We start from the raw sequence: 24559 nt of genomic DNA, 5'->3' as shown, positions 1-24559 counted from the left end.
CAGCATCGGCAGAAGTGTCTCAGCCGTCTCGACGATCTCGCTCGCATCACACGTCGCTGTCTGGTCGAACCAGCAAGACGCCGCCCGAACAGACGGACACGTCGCGAACCTTCCGGAAGCCGCGACGCAAGGGCAGACTGCTCGGCGTGGAACCTGCCGCGGTGTCCCTTGCACCTTCGCCCACTCATTCGGCGCTGATCGAGAGTTCGTCTCTTCAGAGCGCCTCCGTAATAATCCAGCAGATCATGCGGAAGGAAGCGCGAAGCAGCCGACAACTGCTCGCCTGCGGTCTACTCATTGGCGTCGCTGTACTTTTGGTGATCGGCGTTTTACTGTGGGTGATATACAACGAGTTCGAGAAGAGGCGAAACGATGCTAGGATAATGACCACTGTTTCGGAGGCACTGTCGGGACGGCGAAGGGCTGACGTACAGAGAACCTCGAGTATGAACTGAGCGGGGACAATGACTCGCGAGAAATGTTAGATCGTATAACGCCCTCTTATTATTCGTCGTATTGTGATCAGCGTGCGTTTTTACCCCTCTTTCACAAAGAGGGTCACCTGATAAAAATATCATGAAATGAAGAGAATTAGTTCTTTTTTTATGTTCCAGAGCTGCGCTTGAGCACGTGCTGGCGAAGCGTGCCGTTAACACAGGCACCTCAACAATCCACTTTCTAGAATATTATGTTGACGTCGTAGAGTAATGTAGGTGTTTCAGGGAAGCTGAACACCAATTTTTAAAAGTACGGTTTCTATAGAAGCTTCGAAAACGCGATTACTCTCGCCGCTGAGTTTTTCTGCTTACATCACGTTTGCACTCACAATCCCGATGTGTTCGCGAGTTGGTCGCAGTCATAGTGATAAGTACGCTTATTTGACGTCGCATCTGAATCCCTCAAGCTACTGAAAAAAAAAAAACAATATGAGCGCGAAAGCTACAGAAATGAAGCCTTCGAACCTTCAACCTCTGACTCGACGGACTCGACCTTTGCAGCGCGCGCGCCGCCTACGTTGGGCAGCAAACGATAGCAGTCCGGCAACTGTGGGACGAAAAACACTCTCCCTCTCTCTTTTTCCGCAGCGCTGCTGAGGTATGGGCAAGTTTGATGTTTCTTGCTGATCAAATCCGTCAAATTTTCCCTGCACTTTTGCCATCTGAGCCTTCAAATAGCCTGTAATGACTACTTTATACTTCTTGATTAAGCATGCAATGTTAGTTCCTCGCTCAGTTTCTTCGCAAACGCGCTCTAACGTAACAAAGTCACGTTAGCGGCATCGGTGTCGGCAGACCCTTCTATCTGGGTTGCAGTTTCCTTCGCTATGATTTTGCCATTGTTTGATACACATACTGTATCTAGCATTGAACCACGTATATTTTATGCCACATTGCTTTCCAAGGTAATGTCGTGTTCGTATTCTTCATAGTAAAGTGCTGCAGCCGCATATCCATGCTCGCCGAGTAGCGAGCCGCGTCAGACGTGTCGCGTTTTGGGTCGTATTATGCCTGTGCTATGGGAATAAAAGCGGTAGCGGTCAGACTTACAGTTGATTTCGTCAAAAGTCGAGTAGTGTGCTTGTGCGCTTCCTGACATCGGGTTGGCAGGGAGCACATCCGCAGAACCGACGCGTTGAAGGGCTTTCAACGGACTGCCTCTCGATCCGCGTGGTAACCGACTTTATTTGGAACCGTTCTTAGGATCGGAGGTAGTTTGCTTGTGCAATGCGAGGTATATTTAGCTAACTGCGGTCGCGTCGAGAGAGCTCGGAGGTTTCTGCTGCGAGGTGACGTTTTTCTGACCATACTTGAAGTACGGCAGTCATCTGTTTCGTAGCTGCAGTCCGAAGCCTTGTAGTACTTTATGGCCATGTGTTGTTCGTAAGGCTTGGTTGTTAGTGAACTGGCTTGTGTGCACGGTGTTGTTTTGCACCACGTTTGTATCCCGCTGAGATTGCACTTCACTAATTAGTGTTTGGTTGGGATGCGTTGCATCTTCTCTGATCCGCTGTTGCTAAGCGCGCATCGCAGTGACACTGCTTTCCCGTAAGCAAAATGACTCCCAGACAGGACCAAGCCTCATGCTGTCATGCTGTTCTGCCGAAAATTCGTGAGCTTTCTTCTTAACGCTGAAATAAAGAACATTGTGCAGCGCCGAACGCGAATGTCGTTTGCTTGATGGCTAGGTAGGAGCTGGTACTTGCCAACTTGATGAGGAAGATAGGACATGTTTAGTGGCACTTTGTTTCGGGGACCTGTGAACAAGAGCGTGTAATATTTTTATGCTGCATTAATGTGCTGTTTGTTTGCTAGTCGAGCATAGGCAGCTACATCGTGCTAGCATTGAGTCCTCCAGTGGAGCAAACCACACGTTAAAGAAGCCCAGGTGGTCGAAATTTCCGGAGCCCTCCACTACGGCGTCTCTCATAGCCTTAGTCGCTTTGGGACGTTAAACCCCATAAACCAACCAACCAACCATATGTAGGTCGGGGTCAGACCAGCCAGTGTGAATGGTGTGTATGCTTCTTGTCTTTGGATTGGATGAAAAAGCGCATTTCTTCTTTTGCAGCTCAAGGCAGCGGTAAACAAGCATGCCAGCTAAGCCGGATAGCGCGAAAAAGGCGCCTGCGGCGGCAAAGCCTGCTGCCAAGGGTGCCGTCGCAAAAGATGACGCCACGGCCGCCAAGAAGAAGACGCATGCCCCACGGAACCACAAGTTGCCCGGTGGCGTGTGGCTCTTCTCTCGCTCCAAGATGTTCCATAAGCGGGGCCTCTTCAAGGTCAAGCATGCCCCTGTGCCCAAGGAGAAGCGCAAGCGCAAGAAGCGTGTTGAGGTCAAGAAGATCAATGGTGAAAACAACGGTGGCAAGCGTGTTGTGCGCATCAAGAAGGAGGTATGTTCACGTGATGCTGGTCCATTGCATCCCATGTTGACTTGAGGACTAAATAGTCATTTTGTGTTGGTTTATGTCCATTAGCTCAGGCTTGAATAGCTGTGTTTACATTGAACACTATGGGTAGCTTTGGTTACTGTTAATTTAGTTGCTTGTACAGTCATGTTGCGCGATTGTTGGTTGTCTCTGATGGTACATAACTAGTTACGGCCACAACCAACGATCTGTCGGGACTTGTTTGCATTGAAATGAGTTATGGGGGTATGATAATTTTAAATAATCTGAAAACATCAGCAACTTTCTGTAAAGTCATATTTTTTTTTATGATGAAGTGGGAGCTTACTACGCAATTTTTGTTGATGTTGCTTCTTCGTCAAAGAATTTATTGACCAGCTGTCTGGTGCCTTGATGTGGGAATGGTTTTAGTCCAGTGTATTTAAATTAATCCCCGATGGCAAGTAGATTTGGAGTAAGAAAAATGGCAAACGGGCAATTAGTGACTGTTCAAGCTTTAAGATTGACAGAATTGTAGTACCATTTATTGTTGGTATGTACGAAAGGGGTTGGGAACAAAAGCATGCAGGTTTACGAAAGCATTTTCATCATGCCGACCCTATAGTTCGGGTGCAGCGGCTGCAGCCTGAACCTTTTGGAAGAAAGAAATTTATGATACTCTGTGACATGTAGACCAGAAAATGTGGTAGGCTGGGGTCACGCTGCAGTTCCCACTGTTGTGGCTCCTCTTGGAAATGGTAGTATGTTGGCCAGTAGAGGCCCGTGTGGCCATTAGATCCATTGTCTTCATGTGATGTTATTTAAAAGCCCTGGTGCAACGATATGTGCAGACTGTGGTTTTGAAGTATAGTAGTGATCAAGATCTGCTGAAAGTTTGTGGCTGCACGGTTGTGTGTGTAATGCTGCTGCTCTTGTGGCTTCAGCGTCGTGCCTACCCGACAGAAGATAGCCCGCGACACAAGCGGACCACCCACATGAAGCCCTCATCTCTGCGGGTCACAAAGCTCCGCAAGAGGATCACACCTGGCACCGTCCTCATCCTTCTCGCTGGACCGCATCGCGGCAAGGTGAGCTGGGAGATGGAGTTTGTTTCCTTTTAAATTGTTCTGAAACATTCCTTTTGGATTGAGGTGGATAGTTCAGGCGCGGAGGCCCAAAGAGATGTTTTGGGTCTGTTTTTTAGCAGGAGGGGAGCATGGAGGGGCTTTGGCTTGAATTTTCGTAGGTTATAGCTGCCCGTTATGCACTCTGCACATGATTGAAACATGCAAACCTTGTCTGGGACCTTTGAGTAGAGATAAAGCTGGTGCTGGAGGAACGTCGTTTATAGTTTCATCCCCACTTAATTGCTGCTCAGTGTATTGCAGTTAAATGAGCTGTAGAAAGTATCGTACAACTCCGTCATTTTCGAAATGAACATTACTCGTAATCCTTTTCTGTGCACTATTTGGATGCTTGAAAATGGTGTGATACAATGAGGAATGTAGGTGCCGCACTTTTACTGTGTGGGACTCGTTGGAGTGTTAGTGGTCATTATTTATGCAAGGACCACTATGACCTTGTTATGAAGGGCTTCTTAGGTCGCAGTAATAATAGAAATAATAATAATAATAATAGAAATTGTATACAATAAAACCTCAATATTAGAACGCAGCTCATTGTCGCCCGTTCCTGCATTTCGCGGCGTCGCCGTTGTTCCTCGTAACCAGCTCCGCAGCCCACGGCAGCGCACTTCTCTAGCTGCGCACGCTGCTGGCTCCATTTCTCCCGCACGCCCAAGCCGAAACGCATAGCCGTCACTGTTCACCAGTGTGTGTACTCGCCCTCTTCCTCTGTGGCGGCGACAGCATCAGTTGCTGAAGTGCTGGCTCAGCGTCAGCGGATCATGGTGCATGCATCCCAAGCCGAAACACAGAGCCACGTCAGAGCAGCGTCAGCGCCATCAGTCGCTGCTATCTCTTCGCCGCCCAACGTTCTTATGCACCCACGCTCTGCCTCCCGCAACCTCCCGATAACTTAATTGCTCTCTTCGCTCCTCCTCCAATGCCACCTGTGTGCGGCGGCAGTCAGAGCGCCAGACTGGTGGTGGCGGATCTCAATATGTGCACCGCCTGAGCCGAAACGCCTAGCCCAAAAAACTAAAACAGCTGATGAGCTGCGCTCAAATTTCACGTTAGGAAGTAACGTAATTGTCGGCAATTTTTTCACTATTGGTTCGTTTGAAATCCCTGGATTATGCATAGAATTTCTAAAAATCAAGTTCAGTTGCTCTGCATCCGAAATTTTAGGAACTCTTTTTCATTGGCTGTGTGGGCCACTTCATGGTGCTGCGCAAAAGTCCCAGTAATCAAGCATGTCCAAAAAATCTGATCCGAATATTCGGTTGTCAACTATTTTAGAATTCCAACTTAGCATAATTCTAACAAGTTTTCAATCACCTTTGAGTTCAGATTACAGAGAGTCGGTTGTTCATTTCAAATACTTGTGATGTTTTGCGGCTCAAACAATAATGCATTGCACATAGGTGCAGAACTTAGCAATCCCACCCTTGATCACGTGGTGCTAGTGCATACTAGTCGTCCTGTGTGCAAGTATGCTGAATTAGTTTTTAACCAGACCGCTGCATTTGGTGTCTGGTGCTTCATATCACATTCAGCTGCACAAAGCACTGATGTGGCCTGGCAGGTCTGTAAGGGGGCGTGCCTTTGTCACTGAGGATGCCCAGTCAGGGATTGCCAGACATAAACAGGGTGCATATATCCTTCTGGCCAGGCGCATCTGATCTCTGGACAGACTGGAAAGTGCTCCAACATGGTAGCAATCATTATGCTGCAAAAACGGAAGGAGTGTGAGCTCACATCTATTTGGATTCATGATTGATGTTTTGAACAGGGAACCCATCCATTAAAGTTATTTGAAAAAGAACTGCAGGGGTGTTTGTGAATGTACAAATGCCTGCATTTCTGTATGAGGAGGGCTGTGTGTAACATATTTGTAACATAACGGCTCTCAAGTGCTGCATGCGATTGAACGATGCTTTGTGGTGGCCTTTTTCAGTTTGCTTCATTTTTGGCTATTTCATAAACTCACTCAATTAAAATATTTTAAGCAGTTTGGCAAGCTTTGAATTAGTAAGGCTCTACTTTATTTACATTGTGTTTCTTGGCAAGGGTCAGCGTAGCTGGTATTTTTTGTGATTTCAAAAATTTAATGTGTCTTATACTAGGACTTATATGTTTACAAAATGCTGGATTTCTTGTCTGGTCATGTTGTATTTCGTTTTGTAGAGGTGTAAAATTAGTGAAGCTTGATATTTGCCACGTACAAGCCTTAATGGCAAGTAGAGGTAGGGAGTACAGCACCCCTGCTTACAGTTACTGCTGTTCTAGTCCTGCCCTCATGTAATGTTGCACCTGATTGATACTTTCCCAATTTATATGGTCAAAATCATGAACAATCAAGCAGTCCCATAGAGTTGCAAGGTTCGCATACGTACGAGCGAGCAGAGCAGAGTGGCTTCTCTGCAGTGCGCAAGTGCAGTGCAGCAAAGCATTCTAAAATACAAATGCTGACAATGGAAAGGTGCTGGCTGCTTCTTTCCTTGCCTTTACCAACCTAGATAGGTTCCAAAGTTTCATTTGTATATAGGGCAGCACTAATGTGGATGTAAGTCTTCAACCAATAGACAAGCGCAACAGAACATGCGCAAACCAGTGCATTGACCAGACATTTTAGAGGGTGTGTCATTGCTTTCATGCTTTATCCTCGATTCACATTTTCCAAATTTTATTTGTTCTGGATGATGCGCTTTCCTGGATTAGTGAAGAGCTTTGGCTGTAAGTGCCAATTCATGGTGGAATGGGGCACTGTGAATGCAACTGCTCCATGTTAAAATGGCCTGTGTTGTTTCTCCACAGAGGGCAGTGTTCCTGAAGCAGCTGAAGACTGGCCTTCTCATGGTGACTGGCCCATATGGCATCAACGGCTGCCCGCTGCGGCGCATCAACCAGATTTATGTGATTGCCACCAGCACCAAGATTGACCTTTCGTCTGTCAAGCTGCCCGAGGGCCTGGACGACCGCTACTTCAACCGACCAAAGTCGGTCAAGAGGCGAGGCCGCAAGGACGAGGGCGAGATCTTCGACACCAAGCCCCAGGTGTGCCTTGCTCCTGTTTTTTTTTGTGTGTGTGGGGGTGTGCCCTTAGTGCGCCTTTTGCAGCAAAAACACCAACCTTGCTAATGAACTGATCTTACCACAGTTTTAGCTTGGCACTGCCGCTGCTCATATGTAAAGGCTTCCACTGGTGTCATTTGGTGCAGAATTATTGGTAACTCTGCTTGGAAAGTTTTGTTTTGCAAAGTGCTGAGTGGATGCTTCATATCCACATATGGACAAAAATTGGGCCTTTCTAAGCATGCCTGAAAACCAGGTGCAGTAATCATGGCTAATCTTAGTACTTGTCTCCACGTTACCTGTCCCTATTTGTAGTGGTGAGGACTGTTGGCATTACGGCAGCACTGCACTGCGTAAACTGGGTACGTGTTCAGGGGAAGTAAAGGGAGTGCTTAGTTGACGAGAAATAAAGACTCCCGTTGGCTGTTTTGAGATGCTGTGTCTTAGATTAGTGTAGTATGTCAGCTTGTGCTAGGACTGTGCTGTCTTAGCTTTCAGGCAAGGAAAGCACAAGTGTTGAAATGGGTAATGGGGTCAGGACAGAGCTTAGATATTGGAATTCTTGTCTTCTAAGATGGCACTGTTGCTGTTGTAGCATCTGCGTGCAAATCTTACAAAGCCTCTCAACATAGCAGTGATGGTGCATTGGACTGCAATGCTCAGGATATTATCCTCAGAGGAGTGAGAGCTTGCTAGTCGCAACTTTGCCTCTATTTCGCTCACTTTGCTGTCCAGATGGATTAGCGTAGGTGGACTTTGACGTTGCCATGAGTGTGCAGTGCCAGCTCAGGAACACAGCTTGGCACTAGCATTCCTGCGGCTGCTTCAAAAACACATGAGCATGATCAAGCCTGGCTGGCTGCTTGCCACAGTGTTGTTGCCGAATTGCCGCCGTGCATTGCCTACACCAGTGGCTGCCGGTAGCCTGAACTGTGTGGAGAAGTTTCACACAGTAAATCATGACAAAGAGCTTCCATCAACAGCCCCTGGAAATTTTCTTTGTGAACAAAATGTTTGCACTGGTGTCCTTTTTTGAAAAAGAACTGTTACTACCATTTAATTAGGCTGTGACCTATCTGTGGCCATTGCCGCCTGTGTTGTACTGGGCTTCTTTTTTTTCCTCAAAATATGGAAGTGAGGCAGTTGCACACAGCACTGGAAAAACGAAGGCTCATTTGGTGTCTGGAGTTTCGTGTCACATTCAGCTGCACAAAGCACTGATGTGGCCTGGCAGGTCTGTAAGGGGGCGTTCCTTTGTCACTGAGGATGCCCGGGCAGGGATTGCCAGACATGAACAGGGTGCATATATCCTTCTGGCCAGGCGCATCTAATCTCTGGACAGACTGGAAAGTGCTCCAACAGAGTAGCAATTATTATGCTGCAAAAATGGAAGGGTTGTGGGGCAGGTCCCATGCTTGCATCGGCTATTTGTATTCATGCTGCTACCATGCTGCTACAGCTACAGCTGCGGCAGTAGGGCTTGTTTAGAACCGTTTAAGCTGTTGGAACCCTTCAGACACATACCGTAAAAACCCGTGTATAATAACCCGTGTATCGCCGACGCTTCGCGCGTCCGCGGCGCCACCTTCCTCCAGCTTGCGCAAGTACCTACGCCTCCGAGACAGCGCACGCAATCTTGGAGGCAACGGTGCGGCTCCCGCCTCTAGTTTCATCCTTTTCATGCACTCCAAAACGCAGGCAGCGCGCGATAGACGCCCCCAGAATTTTGCATGTTGCACTTCCACCTCATGTTATATGGGATCCAAACAACTTTCAGCCAAAATCTGCAGTTCTAGTTTTGTTATTGTCGAGCGCCATCGTCGTCACGCCTCCAGTGAGAGGAGATGCTATCTAGCCGTGGCGTAGGTCGGTAGTTTTGATTTCAACGCCATTTCACTGCACTGACCTGACTTCACGACGCCCATGCTGTAGGAGGCAGGACGATCACACTTCACATGGTATCAGGACAGAGAAAGCACTAATTGTTTGCTTTAAAAAGAAAAGTAATCGTAGTTGCCGAAAGCATCAGCTGCTGCATGGTCTGGATGAGGTAGGGAGAGCCTGCAGTTACTGCCGCAAGACATGTACCTCTCGAGCTACGCTGTACAGCTGGATCGTGGACACTTCGGCCAGCATTCCCAAGTAGCGTGCCGGTTGTAATTTCAAGAAATGCGGGGTAGTGAACACTCTCAACGGTACCAAGGACATGGTTCGAAGATATTTCTGACAAGGGCCTCTTGGAAGACAGTACACCTGACAACGATCACTAATGCTCCCGGCTACGGACATTTGCGAAGCATGCATGCCCCCAGGTATGCTGAAACTGGTCTGTGCATGCTTGTGGCGCGGTATGCGAGTAGGCGCGAGCACGGCGCCTAGATCTGTATCTACCAGATATTTGGCGCCCACGCTACACGCACTGACACACACAGATAATCTGGGGACATTCGGCTTCTGTGACTTCTGGAAGAAGTCTTCGAGCTGACTGCCTTTCTTTAGAAACTTCGTTTTCGCAATCCCCAAATTACATCTCTTATTATATGTGTGTCCGTTCTATTTATGTGGGTTTTTATGGTATGTATGGAGCATTTGCAGCAAAACCTTTGTTTTGTGCGTGTGTGTACAAATGCTCTAATTTTTCCTTAAGGAACGCTGTGTAGAACATATTTAGTTGGAAGTGATAAAAATGTGTTAGATTTTTTTGATCCCTTCTGTCTCTCAGAATTGTGCACCAACCTCTCACTGCAGGGTACTGACCTTGCCTGTTTCACATGCAAGCGAAAATGCTAGCGAATCCTGCCGCCGCGACGGAAAATGTTTTTGAGTCGTCGCGGTGATGAGCAGCGAGGTTTCAACAAGTTGGAAATGTTCGCTGCGACACGTTGCTCAATCGCTTGCATGTGAACTAGCCTTTATGTGGCATATGTTGGCGCCACATGAACTGAAAGGCCTTTTGTTTTTTCTTTGTGTGTGCACAGGAGCGAACGGTAAGCGAGGAGCACCGCAAGACCCAGAAGGAGGTGGACAAGCAGGTGCTTGCCGCCATCAAGAAGCACCCAGAGAAGAGGGCACTGGTGCACTACCTGGCGGCCAGCTTCTCCTTGCGCCACCGCATGTACCCACACAGGATGAAGTTCTGAGCACATTCGTGTGTGTGTGCAATAAAGACACCTCTGGACTCTGGCAGTAACTGTGCTTCTTTTGCCACTAGCCTGCTTTCGGAGTGACCCGCTTTGGTTTTCGCACTTCCTGCGAGTGCTCATAAACTGAGGTCACTGTGAAAGAAGTGTGGGATGTGTTTTGTGAACATCCTCTGTAGCACCTCAGTGCATTGAGGGACATGCATAAATCATGGATGCATTCTCTTGGGACAAGATGTGCATGCACATGTTGCCCTCACTAGTGGAACATCATTTTTTCACTTATGTACCTGTGTTGATGGTTCAGGCAGTTGCTGTGCTGAACCCTAATACAGCCTTTCCTTCTTTTTTTTTTCACTTCGTTTAATTCTATGACAGTGTATGAATGTTGACAGAAAGTGCGTCTGCTTGCAGATTTTCCTTTCTGTATCTGTTCAGCTAGCCTGCAATGTTTTGGCATTAAATGCAGCAATGAGAGGTTCCACGTGCTTATTCTGGATTGTTCAGACTTCTCCTGGTACCTTTTGTCAATGCATGCGATTAGAAATCTGGATTTATTTTTTGCTGAATTTTGCACATTTACACACAGTTATGCCACTTTTTGTCTAGTTTGAGCAACTCAAAAAGCGTATGTCTGTATAGGAAGAATTGACAGTTGGCTCACCGGAGCCATTACAGTGGTAGCCATACCAGCCATACTGTAGCAATTGTTTGTATAAAAATAACAGGCTTTTCCTGAATACTTGTTGCATAATAATGTTAACCCTGTAATTAGACCATTTAGTCCTGCTTTGTTGAAACAGTTGAAATTTGTTCCAGGTTATGCTGCGTCTACTGCATAATCGAGTACCTAAACGGGCAAAGCAGGACGGTGGGTCTAAAAGGTATGATCTGATGTCGAGCAATCTCTGAAGGGAACAACAGTTTACACTGGGCAGCGAACCGCTGGAAGTAGTAAGGGAATACATCTGCTTGGGACAAGTAGTACCACAGATCAGGAGCACAAGAGTGAAATGCTCTGGATATGAATGGGGTGCAGTGCAATTTCGCAGGCATACTTAGGTTGTGAATGTACCAATTTTTGATTAACCCACCCCTTATGTAATACCCCGAAAAGGGCCTTTAAGGTAAATAAATGAAATGAAATGAAAGTATCCCTGCAGAGGAAAGTGCACAGACACCAGATATTTCAAATTGGCAATATCGAACACAGATTATCCCTAAGAAAATCATGCTAAGTATAGGAAAGTCGCATAGTGTAACGAACGCCAATTTCGCCGGTCGCCCAACATATTGAACTGCCGCTACGCCCCTGCAAGTGGCGCTTCTCCTAAGCGCTCTCTTCGATCACTTTTCGCGCACGGAAACCACATGGGGTGTGCTTGGGTGTGGCTTCGGTCTCTTGTATTCATTTTCCATGCCACATTGGTGTCATGCGGTGAAGCCAACCTAAATAATGTTGAGCTGCGTCCCTCGCTTCTCTGTTGAAGGCATTACGGAAACATAATATGCCTTAATTCTGATGAGGTTATTCTATTTATAGTGTACTGGCAACAGGATCAGACATCTTGCAATTGGATAGGCAGCGGCTAGTTTCAAATCGCTGCCCGCTGCGACTTCGATCCCAGCAAACCAAAAACCTCTCGGAGACGTCTAACTAGACGTCTCCGAAAGGTTTTTGGTTTGCTGGGATGCAAAGCAGGCTAGGCCTAGCAACCAAGCGCGGGTTGAGCGACCAGCGTAGGCCGGCGGGCGGCATATTTCCATTTCAGCGTAGGTAGACGCATCCGACGCCTGACTGGCTGGGATGTCAGCCGGTGGGCTGCACATCATTCCAAGAATCGCGTCATGCACTAACACGGGCGCACTGTATTCTTGCTTCTATGTTACAAATAAGCTTATCCATTACCATTTTTTTATATTTTGAACTATTTCGCGGTCTCCTTCGAGTTCGATATATACGGGTTCGACGTACATGTAACGCATTCTTTTACTGGTACTCGCCAATGGGGCAGAAATGTGCAGGCCAATGAAAAGGGTTCAGCTTAAATGGAGAAAAACATAGCGAGCTATGGAACAGAAAATTATAGGCACAACATTAATAGATGGGAGGAAATCAGAATAGAACAAGAAACAAACAAGTTAATTAATGATATACTGATTGAAATCTTAAAAAGTGGTCATGAGCAGGTCAAGATAACGAGCGGGCCCTTAGCATAATGAAATAAGTTCCCAGAGAAAGCTAGTATAGCTGAGATGGCAGATCAGATTAGGAAGCTTGTGGGGATAACTAAGGTGATCATAGATGGCTGGCACAGGGCAGGGTTAATTGGAGGGATATGGAAGAAGCCTTTGTCCTGCAGTGGACATAATTAGGCTGACGAAGCTTTTTGAGTGGTGGTTTGTTGAGGGAGTTTCAAAGTAGCTCTGGAAATGTGGTTTCATTGACTGCTTTCACTGAACTGCACATTAGAGGTCATTGGTGGTATGCAAACCAGATGGAGGAATATGCAACCATAGAGAATAATAGAATGGGCTAATAAAATGAACTAATAAGAAAACTCCCGGGTGATCTGGCGGATCATTGGAATGTATTATTTATTTATTAGTTACCTGCATCGCCCCGAACCAAACGTTTGTTATGCACCAAGTTCGTTACATCTAAGGTCCAGACACGAAAGTTTATATCTGCACTTAACACACTAAAGTCCAATGTAATACTAAGTTCGTTTGTAAGCCCAGTGAGCAGGCAGGTCACCTGCCACTGACAGACGGAGGTCACCATTGCCACTTGCACGGACCCCTCTAATGGTAACATAGGGAGTTCTAGAAAAGAGGGACCCCATTGATAATGGGGATAGGGAAATAGTGGGGTACCAGTGCTCGTGTGCAGAGCACTGGTACTGATGCTGAGGTTACTGATGCTCCGCTATTCCCTTATCAACCTAATCGATAGGGTCCCCGTTCTAAAGCTCCCTAATAACACTGCCTGGCCTGCACTGCCAGAGACAACAAAGAGTAGGTTGGGGCGACCTAAAAGGAAATAAAAATAATAAGCCCCTGCACCAGAGACAACAGGAGGAATGGCTGAGGGAAAGCTATGCCTTTCCCTACTGCCGCTAGGAAGAATAGGAGACAGAGAACTTGAATGTGCAACCACTGCCATTTTGAAATGCACGTTGACTGGACTCCGGTGGCCAAGAGTACAACGAAGACACCAAAAACCTTACTCGGCACATCCAACAACCTGGTCAGTGCATGGCATCTTGTGTAGTATTAGTCTGCCATATTTACAATGCATGTTCTGCATGCTCAGTTAAGACTAGGGATACTTACCACCTAGCCCAGCTGGCACAAATGGGAACGCCACAGGTTGATGAGAGAGATGTGTAAAAATTTGTCAGCTCAACAATACTAGCACTGTCAATTTTGCAAGTTTACATGCGCTTTATTCACATAGATGGTGCATGACACTTGAAGAAATCGTTTGCTATCATGTAAGAGCTGATACAGCTGCATGTTAAAAATCATGTAAAGCAAATAGTGATACACAAACTGGACTAATTATTACAGAAGCGATGTAAACGAAATGTCACACCTACGCATTTGCAAGTGTGGGTGTAAACATGAATTGCTTTTGCACAGTTCAATTTCACACATTCCTTGACAGTGCCACTGACGATCCTGCATTATACTCCGTTTCATACATAGCTGTCAACGCAGCCAAGGCTATGGCGCCTGTTCGCGCTCCTCGTCCGCATCGTAATGTAGTGCGTCGAAAGTGAAAAGAGTAATGAACTCAATATTAAAGTTATTGTTGGTTAATATTGCAGTATAATGATAATGGTGTTTTATTTTGCAAAAAGATTTTTTTCTTTAATGTTCTTCAAAACAGAGTGCCTTAGTTTTCTGGGTTTTTTTTCGGCTCCTCCTGTATCAGGTTTTCGCAGCTAGGCCGGCCGGCGATGTCGTCTGCTTTCGTCTTTCGGTTTCCAAGTATGCGAAAATGGCACCGCTATCTCCTACTCGCTTGTTTTCTTCGCCCACTGCGGCTTTAAAAACATCTCCTGCTCGCATATTCTCCAAGCTGAAGCCTCCGAAAATTTCCAGAGACTGCATGCAGGTGATTGTCAACGTTTACTGTAGCGTAAGGAAGCGCTTCCCGGAGAAGACTGCGCGTGAAGTTCTCGAAACTGTGGGCGAGGTGACCGGGGTGAGCCCTCGGACAGTTGCGAGGTTCAAGAAAGAAGGTATCTCTACTGGAATAAGATCACCTTGTGTGCCGCATGCTAAAAAGTCGCTCATTGCCCGAGAAAAGCACTTCGCAATCACGTCCGTCGCCAATAGACTACACTGCCTTTTCCCTTCGAAGCAAGTAAAGAGCGCTGTGTTTTTCAAGGTAGGCATTAGAGTTTGACAGTTTCGACTTTCTACCTAATGATGATTTTAATAAAAATAAAAAAATAAAAAAAAAAAAAAAAACAGCCAAGCCGGGAGTCGAACCTTGGCATCTTGTAAAATGAACTCATAGGCGCGCGCTTCGTACCACTCAGCCACGACGCGAGGCGGACGGATACATTTTGCTTGTTTTTTGCAGCGGACTACTTTTGTACCTTTGGCAGCGTTGACAGCTATGTATGAAACGGAGTATACTCATCACAGGGATACTGCCTAATATAAGAGGATTAAAACCAAGATGCTGAACTAGAGCTGGAACTCAAGCTTTCTAAGATATGACAGTATGCACTGCAAAATCTCAGAGACCACGCGTTCTACAACATTGTCAGGAGCCTTAGGCCCCAAGCCTTTTTTTGCCCTTTAATGGTTTGACTTACAGGAATGTGTTTCTGAGCATGTTCACTTATATGTGCCGTGTAATTTACAACAAAATTGAGAGAAAGCGATCAGCTGCACAAACTTCATTTTTTGGCTACATTGTTCATGATGATGACGCCCACGATAGCCTTGCCATGTCTGGCCAAAATAAGGGGAGTGAATGAATTAAATGGGGCTACTTTCAATATTACTCCACAGTTCATGGAGAATGCAGCAGCACAGGAAACATGCCATGCTTAAAAAGATGTTGCATAGAGAACAAAAAGTACCCAAAGCCGGCCTCTCTCTTTCTATATATTTCCACAGGTATACATGCTAAGGCAGAGGCAAGGGTACAATCGTGATGCATGATGGGGCATGGCTGGGAGTTGCGCCTAGAGTTGTGAACCTTCAGATGACCCGTTGGGATCCATTGGGAAGTGTTGGGTTGCCGGGGTTGGCTGGTGTAGCTTCAGGACTGTGCTTCTGCAAGGCGATTAAAATGCCACAAAGAATGTTAAAGTCGGTATTGTGGTAAAACACAAATTGTGGATGTATATTACACACCATCCTTACATAACAAGCACACTGCTACAGAGTAACGTGTTACTCATTGCCCTCTTTCTATGACAAGACATTCAGCATTAATTTCCATTCACTGCACGGCAAGACAGCATTAGCCAAGACAGCTCTCAGAATTCTAAGAAATGTTGTTTTCCTTGCCTGTTTTACACAACAAGAAATGAAGGACATGGCACATGCTGGGCACTTCCGATATGCTTTTTGTACTTAGTGGAATGAACTGCCACTGCACTTTGGATCACCCGATTTTTATGATGATAGGATGAAATCAGGACCAGAACAAACCCTACAATGACTTCATTACAACAAAGATTTACTGTGAACACAGGCATCACTGAACAAATCTCACACAGCACTGAACTATTAATGGCGCTGGCTACTATTCTCGCGATGGCTCTGTGGTTATGGAGCTCGGCTGCTGACCCGAAAGACGCAGATTCGGCGGTCGAATTTCCGTGGAGGCAAAATGCCAGAGGCTAATGTGCTGTGCGATGTCAGTGCAGGTTAAAGAACCCCAGGTGGTCGAAATTTCCTCAGCCCTTCACTACGGCGTCCTTTATAGCTAGCCCGAGTTGCTTTGGGACGTCAAATCCCCATAAACCATTAACCAAGTAAATGAGACATCCTTCTGGCAATGTATTTGACTGAACCCGAGATTTATTGGTATTTATACATTTTTGTGCAGGCACAACCAGGTAACCGTGGAAGGGTGAAAGCACTGCAAAAGCTTGATTTCGGCTAGTTGGTTCATACTGACTTCTAAAACAAACATGAACTAACATGGATGTAAACACCAGAGTGGACAGTTCCTGCATGGCGCTAGTCTTCACTTTGTGCCTTGTCTGCAGTGCGCCTGCTCGCCTGCTAATGTGTAGTCCCCTCGGTGCTATCAGCTGACTCTTTTCAATCTTTACAGCTTTATAAAAAAAAAATGATGCGGGTGCCCTACCTTCACCGAGTGTGTGTAGGGCTCAGTGGACACAAGATAACGAGACAGTGGCCAAGTGGCCACAGTTATGTGATTAATTAGCCAAAAGTTAATTAACTCTTAGTTATTCACTTTATGCAGAATCTTGAAATTGCAATCTCGATGAGTGTTTTGATTCAAGACTAATCCAATTCACAGAACTTACCAAACTGCAATAGGTATTCAGATATTTATCAATAAATTTCCCGCTTTTCCGCACTTCGTTCCAAAACTGTGTGCACGATGTGCGCCAGAACTAGGCACAGGCTGAGAAGAATGCAGGGAATTGATTGATGAATAGCTGAAGACCTATAGTAGTTTGGCAAGTTCTGTAAATTAAATTAGTCTTGAATCACTAGTCTTCAAGATCATGATTACAACACGCAGCATAAGGTGAATTAAAGAAAGTTAATAAACAAATGTCGGCTAATTAGTCACAGAACTGCAGCGACCGTATCTCATTACCTTGAGTCCACCGAGCCCAACACACAGTCAGTGAGGGCAGCACCCATGTAACCATCAGTGTCATTTTTTTTTTATAAAGCTGTAAAGATTAAAAAGAATCACCTGGAATATACACCGCAATGGCTAGTTCCGAAATTTACTCGGTTTGTGGGGTTTAATGTCCCAAAGTCATTCAGGCTATGAGGGACACCGTAGTGGAGGGTTCCACAAATTTCGACCACCTGGAGTTCCTTAACGCGCAGTGACATCACACAGTACACGGACGTCTAGCATTTTGCCTTCATCGAAATGCGGCCGGGACTGGACCTGCATCTTTCGGGTCAGCAGTCGAGCGCCATAACCACTAAGCCACCGTAGCAGCTCCTAAATAAAATTGAAAGACATAAAAGGACTGCTTCCTACAGTGCCTCACAAAACCTGGCACAAGAGTTGTCAAGTGTTCAGGCAGAATTACGGAGATCCTTTGGGTTGAATGACAGGATAACTAAATTTACAACACATCTGGTGTCAATGACTACACGCGAAAAAAAAAAAAAAAATTAGAAAGACAAGAAGGCTGGTGCGTTGTATATATGACACGTAGATTCACTTGGAGGGAAATGCCAGGGTCAATAAGTCGCCAAGCTTGCATCAAAACTCCTTTTGCTTGTCCGATGCAGAGAGCCTGCCAGTTGTCAGCAAATTTCAGCTGTTCTCCTGCCCTCTTTGGAACTTGGCAAAAACAGTAAACAAGTCAACACTGTCTTAAGACGAAGCTCGAGCCCTCGGCAAAAAAGGAACAAGCACCCAAGCTCCACACACAGTATAATGAATCAGACGGGATAAGTGCGGCCGCATGCACCAGAGATGAGACACAGCAGCAAAATGCTTGCCTTTTTCTTTTTCTTCTCCTTCTTCTTTTTCTTCCGTTCCTTCTCTTCGTCATGACGCTTCTGCTTCTTGTGCTTCTTCTCGTGGGAGGCGTCTGAAGCATTTTCTGTGGAAGGAAGCAGGCCAGCAGCACAGAGGCTATAGTTAGTTAGCATAACACTATATTACCCCAGTTGCAGCAGACCACTACCAGCGATAAAACATTTCTACCTACTCTGTGTCCCAGAGCAGCAAAGCCAGACCAGCCAGCTGCCGTATGTTCACAAAGTACGGTTTCAGGAAATGGTATTTATTTATTTATTTATTTAAATACCCTAAGCTTCACTTCATGCATAATACAGATAGAGAACAAAAGAACTAGGTGTTAATTATCAAATTCGGTAGTTTTTTTTTTTATATATACATCGTGGGCATGGTGCACTGGGCAATAAACAAAAATAATATGTACACGCATACGGCAAAGCAGGGGTACAAGGCGACAAGTTCAAACAGACGACAATGCTGCGCCTGATTCAAGAAATGTTAGTAGCGCTGAACGGAAGGATGATGGTTCAGTGATAGCTACAATGTTAGCAGATAAACCATTCCACTCCCTTATAGCCAAGACTAACGGGGAATTGTGATATTTCTTTGTGCGGGCGAAAATTCTTTGAATTTTATGCGCATGGTCGGTTCGAGATGATATGTGATGTGCTGCTGTGATGTGCCTCCGTGCAAAAGATGAATGGTTGTAGTAGAGGGTGTGGAACAACGATAGGCGAAAGAATTTGCGTCGTATGTTGAGGTCCAGAAGATTTAGAGACTGTTTTATTGCAGTAACGCTCTGAAATGGAGAGTACGACCGTAAAATAAAGCGTGCTGCCTTATTTTGCACTGATTCTATGATGGTTCAGAGATGGTTTTGAAAGGAGCTCTGAAACACCTTCCGCGAAAGCTTTTTTTCTCTTTTTAAGAGCAGAGAGAGGAGCCATTCACTTCCTCTTAGCATTTCTAACATCCCGAATGTATGCAGAGTAAGTCAGGAGCAACACACGCAATGTTCACAATGCTTGGCCAGTCGTGCAGCAATATTCTACATACAGTCAAGTCCACTTATAACAATACTGGTTATAACAATATATCGGATATAACAATGGTCGGTCGTGGCACCATCAGCTTTGCCACGTGTTCTATGGTAAAATAAACTGCTTGTAGCAATGCTGTCAAGGCACATTATTGGTTATAACAATTAAATCTGGTAATTGAGTGTCAACCATTACAGAAAAAAAAAAGGGAATGCTACAACCACACCAGCAAAACCATGCTTACAACACAAAAGCGTGCATGTGTGGGGCCGACCAATGGACTAAGCTGGCGCAGCAACGCCACGAAAGCAAAAGAGACAGGCGTCATTGCGTCAGGAGAGCTGCTGCATTGTTTCCCATAAGAATAGCTTCCAGAAAGCCGGCTTGATTCCTGTGACGTGGAGGTGCGCAAAGCTCCCGGTGGCGCAGTGATGGCGGTGCTTTGGTCATCGGTGAACATTGTTCCGGTTCCCTGAAGTTCGATTTAACGAGCTTTTACAGGCATTAGAACAATCAAACCCCTCTGGGTATTTACTGTCAATAAATGCTCTGAAGTTTGTCATCCTTTCTTTTTTTTCGGCACAACCCTGTTATAACAATTATTGGTTATAACAATGGTATTTCCATGGCACTTGAATATTGTTATAAGTGGGCTTGACTGTAGTTCTACTTGTTATCATTTTCTTTGATGTGCTAGTATATAAAATACTTTCCTCTCCTTTTACTGCACCCAAGCTACATGGCCACAACACAATGACATTAAGTGCACAATGCGTCCAAGCTAACTTTTAAAACATTATTTGCATGACGATGCATGTATGCATTTAATGCAATTTTATTGTTTGCCACAGCTCATTTTTAGCCTTGAAATGCATACTCTTGTTCCTGCTGCTCCATATAAAAACACATTTAATTCTCCTGAAATAAGAATTTCCAAGCAATAAATCACCTGTCCATAACTTCCAGCCACATGATGCATTTCAATAGCATCTTTTAACATAACTCATGCCATTTTTGCCATTTTTCAAACTGATCAGGCAAAAATGCATTCTCAGCAAAGTGATTTCAACGTAAAAGAACGCTAACTCCACACAAAAATTTTGGAAGACCGTCTTATCACCATCATTGGAATAGCACATAATGACATTCTAAACAACTTGGATACCATTGATGACTGAAAAAGAGTATAGACAGCTAATTTTGGTGGCATTTTACCTATACACAGATCAGCACGTGGCATTCACCTATGACAACTAAATAATTTATAATTGAGTCTTTCTCTCATATTGTTTCAGTTTCGATTTCAACAGCTCTGTGACGTCGAAGTTTCGTATAGGTCACATAAGAAATAAAAAAATTACAATACAATTGCTACTTCTTCATTTGTTGTCATTCTGGCTCTTGAGGTAGGCTGGCTTTAGCATTGTAGTGAATTATAACGACAAAGCAGTGATTATATCGCAGTTTTCTTTCAAGCCTTGCATGACCTATACGCAACCTCACAGCCATTGTTCTGCTGCTGAAACCAAAACCGAAACAGCATGAGAGAGAAATTGAATTATAAATTATTTAGCAATCATAGATGAACACCACGTGGTTCCATGTATTGTAATGCCTCAAGGATCATTACTAGAGACCGGATTTTAGGCAAATGGCTATTTTTTTCAACGCTTCGTAGGCGCACCATTTTTACACATGAGCACGAATTAGGTGTTGATAATATGTTTAATACTTTTTTTATAGTGCGTATAAATGACTATTTTGGGTGTCAGTGCCTATAAATGCCTATTTCCCACGTCGGTGCCTAAAAATGCCCTATTTTACAGAAAAGGGGCCTGAAATACACTGAAATACGCCAGGCATAAATTTGAGTCAATTAACCTGGAGATGGTGCTTGTCTGCTACTGCTTCCATAGCTTTAACAATGATTTCTAGATGGATGATGTTTATTTTACCATGGATCCTCGTGTATGTACGTAGGTCCGTGCAGAACTATGATTCTTTTCGGCATATTCCGCATCAAGCAGCACTGTGTGTAACATTTTCTAGCATCTCGTATTTATGGTTTCGAGACCCTTCTAATGGCAAGCACCATTTGATAGTCGTGTGGCTCCAGACACGTGAAGCCACAAACTATAAAACACTGTTTACACAAATGACAACATATTTGTCAATGTTGAAGCATCGTGTATGCCTGCAAAAAATAAGTTCAATTCCTGTGTGAGCGAAGACTGAACTCATTTGTGAGATGCTTTGAATCGGCAATGTTTCTATCAATTTCCAAATACATCGCCTCCTGTTAAAGTGTTCACTGTTTCTACTTTTGTACACGACAAGCGAATTGCTTGTTTCGAGGTATACCAAAGTGTTTTAAAAGGGTTGGTAACCGTCCCTTTTGCTCTGCTGAAGCATGTGTATTGTACGAAAAGTTGCGCGACAGCCTTAAAAAAAAAAAACGGCTTCTAATGTTCGCATCTTGCTTAAGGTCCCAAATCATTCCTGCTGTGTTTTTGTTTTATTTTACGGCAGAGATTGCGCGCTGAAGTTCTGAACTGTGTGCACTTTTGATAAAGTTTATAGTGCCTATTTTTCTCCGTTAGGTGCCTAAAATGCAATTTTAGCCGCCTATTTATGGCGCCTAAAACATGCTTTTTAGTGCCTAAAAATCCGGCCTCTAATCATTACAAAGAAGAAAACACACACGCAAAAATTAGGTATCAATACTCCTTTAAAACATTGTGCCACAGTGCAACACAAGCTACAAAAACAGCGTTTTTGAAAATCACCACTATGTGTTGATATCATCAGTCCAAGACAGGCATTGGAGCAAAGTGTTCCCATACCTTTTGCTCTACAAACAGAGGACTGAACCTACATGTTCACCTTTGCCACACAGAGCCCCTTAATAGTGCATAGGAAACTCTTGGAAAATGCTGAAGCCACTGCTCTACTGACCACAGCAGCTACAGCTGTCTGTGTGAGTGGCATTATGTGTACACTTCACCACAGTGTTTGTAGCACTAAATTGAAGAGTGAGAAGAACAGAGGCAGAACAGCACCATGGCTTGACCTTCCGTCATTCATTTCACAACAGACAAAGGTCTATTCATGCAAGTAACCAACTAGCCCAGCTGTCTTCATATCAATCGCTACTTCACAGAAAACAACAGAGACCAAACCATACTGGCAGATCAGGAAAGGTAGTCTAACTTTCATGTGGTATCAGAAAATTGTTTAAGCACAACTACTCTCCCCCTTTTCCCCTAAGAATCATGCAGGAAGGTGCAGGGTAGTTGGAGCCAGTGGAATGAAAGAATCATTTCGTTTCTGGGCTGTATCACAGTGAATGGAACTGCACCGCTATGCATGAAAAACGTAACGCCAATATGCACCGTGATGCCTGTGTTTTTCGACGCCACTTTGCTGGGCAGGTGACAGATTACTTAGAATTTTACTTTTGCTCCTTACAATGCAAATTTCATCTGTAGTACATGAATCACCAAAGAACATCAATAGGCATGGAATGTAACTGCACTCATAAAAATAGCCATCTGATGATGTGAGGATTCTGGCAGATATGAAAACATGGAGGTTGAGAAAAAGTGAATAGCAGTGCAATGGCTGGCAATGGACTGCGGTGAGTTTTCAAGGTCCTGAATGCTGCATTCAGAGAGAATTTACAAAACAACAAAATGCATATGCTTACCCTGCTGCTGAGATTCGTGATTTGGTGTGTCGCCCATCTTGTGCTTGTGTTTTTTATGCTTGTGCTTCTTTCGTTGTGGCTGCTGACTCATCATGCGATATTGCTCAGGCAGCTGAAAGAACAGTGATGAGACAAGGACAGGTAAGCCCGCACTATAAACATACGTCTCACATCACAGTGGCAGTTCCTTACAGCATATACCCATTCCATGATGTAAAGGTTAATACAGATTATCAGCTTTGCACAGCTAATGCAGGAATTGCAAAACTAGTAAAGCTCTTGCAATGCCAAGCCAACTCTTACATGGGCTGATACTACTGTTTGCAGACTGGCTATGAATGCTGTACACTTTAGCAGTACAATGAAAGCTGCTCAACAACAGCTGTTCCCAACAGTACAGAGGTTTCTAGTCTGCTTATGGGCTCCTGCATTAAAACAATGGTGCCCAAAAACTTTGCGAATGTTTGTTGGCAGAGAATAGCTCCCAGACTTATTATTCATTTCTGAGCTTTGCATCAACATGAATATAACTGCACGCACACACACACACTGCAGACACACAGCACACTGCATCTTAACGTCAACGCTCACTGCAAAATACTGACAGCCAACTAACTTTGGTGCCTCATAGGAAGGACAGACTGCATGCCTAGTGATGAGCAATAGTGCTCTTGCAACTCTTTGCTAACTTGACTGTCAAGGTGAGCTTCAACAAATGGTCCTAATAACAATAAATAAATAATAATAAAATAATAATAACAAATAGTCCTAACAAGGTGTAAAACATGAAACTAGACTGAACGCAATGTAATGCCAACAGTTCCGAAATAAACGGTGTTTCATGTAAGCAACTGAACGTCAAGAGTGACAGCTCGCTGCTGTAGATCACAAGAAGCGAGAAAAGCTGCAGGTAGCAGCGAATGACGAGAGCAAGTACTCTCACTAACCGGTCCGGGGTGAAGCCTGAAACCGACCAATTGGGCACCGGTTAGAGGCAGAAGCTCCTTTCCACCAACCGGTGGCTTTTCGATGAGGGAACGGAGTGAACTGCAAGTAACCAACATGCGTCATCGGCGATCAAGGGCATCACAATGAACTCCGGTTGAAGTAATTATGTTCACATGCCGGGCACTCAAACAGAACAAACGCTGGCACCTGTTGTCTTGATCGCCGGGAGCGTCGATGTTTCCTGGCAGGTTGGGCAGGAACGCGCTGAGCTGGTCTTTGACCTTACGGCCGCTGAATTTGTTGTAGGAGTGCTCCAAGCCATATGATACCATTAAGTTTGTGGCGCCGGTAAGCTCACTCTCTGGCAAAGAAAGCGAAACGCCTTATTAATAACTTGTTAACGGCAAGTCAAACCTTATCCTAAACGAACTGGCAAGTAAACACTTTTGCATAGCCGCCAAGACAGACATTTGACACCAGTTCAACATCTGTCAAAATACGGCTCTCTGGTACTTGCAAGTTAAATTCTGAAAAGTGAACCGACGTTTACGCACGACTGTGCAACACCGAATGTCAACGCGCATCCTAAAATTAGCGCAGTGAGATCAGAACGAAGTCGCACTTTGATGCGACAAACAAGAGATGCTGGCTGCTAGTCACTTACTTGGAGGCTCTTTCATGAGATAAAACGGTCCGCTGTGAACAATGGCCGGAGTTTTTCCGAGAGAAATAGTCGTCTTGAGTGTTCCGGTTGTGTCCTGGCGAGACACAACCGGGGAGCGGGAGCCGCGAGGGCTCGATTTTGGGGAATATTGGTCGGTCCGCCGCACCACTTCAGCCATTGTCGTCTGCCATGTTGCTTCCTGAACATTTTGCTCCCATCATGCACTTCGCTAATAATAAGCGGAAGTGACGTTTA

At 45.0% G+C, this 24559-nt stretch overlaps 2 protein-coding genes across 3 annotated transcripts; one reads left to right on the top strand and one right to left on the bottom strand.

The window, feature by feature from the left end:
- The first annotated feature begins 1013 nt into the window (after positions 1–1013).
- Positions 1014–10269, top strand: RpL6 (ribosomal protein L6). 2 transcript variants are annotated; one of them, XM_089574394.1, is made up of 5 exons: positions 1014–1095; positions 2569–2893; positions 3832–3975; positions 6826–7065; positions 10062–10269. In XM_089574394.1, the coding sequence occupies exons 2-5, from the start codon at positions 2591–2593 to the stop codon at positions 10221–10223; spliced, it is 849 nt and encodes a 282-aa protein (XP_089430520.1). In that variant the 5' UTR covers positions 1014–1095; positions 2569–2590; the 3' UTR covers positions 10224–10269. The 2 variants fall into 2 exon arrangements, with proteins under 2 accessions (XP_089430520.1, XP_089430521.1); XM_089574395.1 differs by lacking the exon at positions 1014–1095 and adding an exon at positions 1158–1178.
- A 3377-nt stretch (positions 10270–13646) lies between these two features.
- MED19 (mediator complex subunit 19) lies at positions 13647–24515 on the bottom strand. The gene is made up of 6 exons (XM_089574381.1): positions 24305–24515; positions 23848–24001; positions 23640–23739; positions 22693–22804; positions 17925–18028; positions 13647–15524 (listed from the first exon to the last, which is right to left on the bottom strand). Exons 1-6 carry the CDS (start codon positions 24480–24482, stop codon positions 15450–15452), a joined length of 723 nt encoding a protein of 240 aa, XP_089430507.1. The 5' UTR covers positions 24483–24515; the 3' UTR covers positions 13647–15449.
- Positions 24516–24559: the final 44 nt, after the last annotated feature.

The sequence above is a fragment of the Amblyomma mixtum genome, chromosome 2 (assembly GCF_055824585.1).
Source record: "Amblyomma mixtum isolate Tamu chromosome 2, ASM5582458v1, whole genome shotgun sequence".
Lineage (NCBI taxonomy): Eukaryota > Metazoa > Arthropoda > Arachnida > Ixodida > Ixodidae > Amblyomma > Amblyomma mixtum.
The sequence above is the reverse complement of the archived record's forward strand: the minus strand, read 5'-3'. Positions and strand labels throughout refer to the sequence as shown.

Coding starts and splice junctions, on each gene's coding strand:
- RpL6 (XM_089574394.1), top strand. CDS start 2,591: ATGCCAGCTAAGCCGGATAGCGCGAAAAAGGCGCCTGCGGCGGCAAAG. Junction 2,894..3,831: donor TTGTGCGCATCAAGAAGGAG/GTATGTTCACGT, acceptor TTGTGGCTTCAG/CGTCGTGCCTACCCGACAGA. Junction 3,976..6,825: donor CTGGACCGCATCGCGGCAAG/GTGAGCTGGGAG, acceptor GTTTCTCCACAG/AGGGCAGTGTTCCTGAAGCA.
- MED19 (XM_089574381.1), bottom strand. CDS start 24,482: ATGGCTGAAGTGGTGCGGCGGACCGACCAATATTCCCCAAAATCGAGC. Junction 23,740..23,847: donor CCCGGCGATCAAGACAACAG/GTGCCAGCGTTT, acceptor GGTTACTTGCAG/TTCACTCCGTTCCCTCATCG. Junction 22,805..23,639: donor TCAGGCTTCACCCCGGACCG/GTTAGTGAGAGT, acceptor CTGTTCTTTCAG/CTGCCTGAGCAATATCGCAT.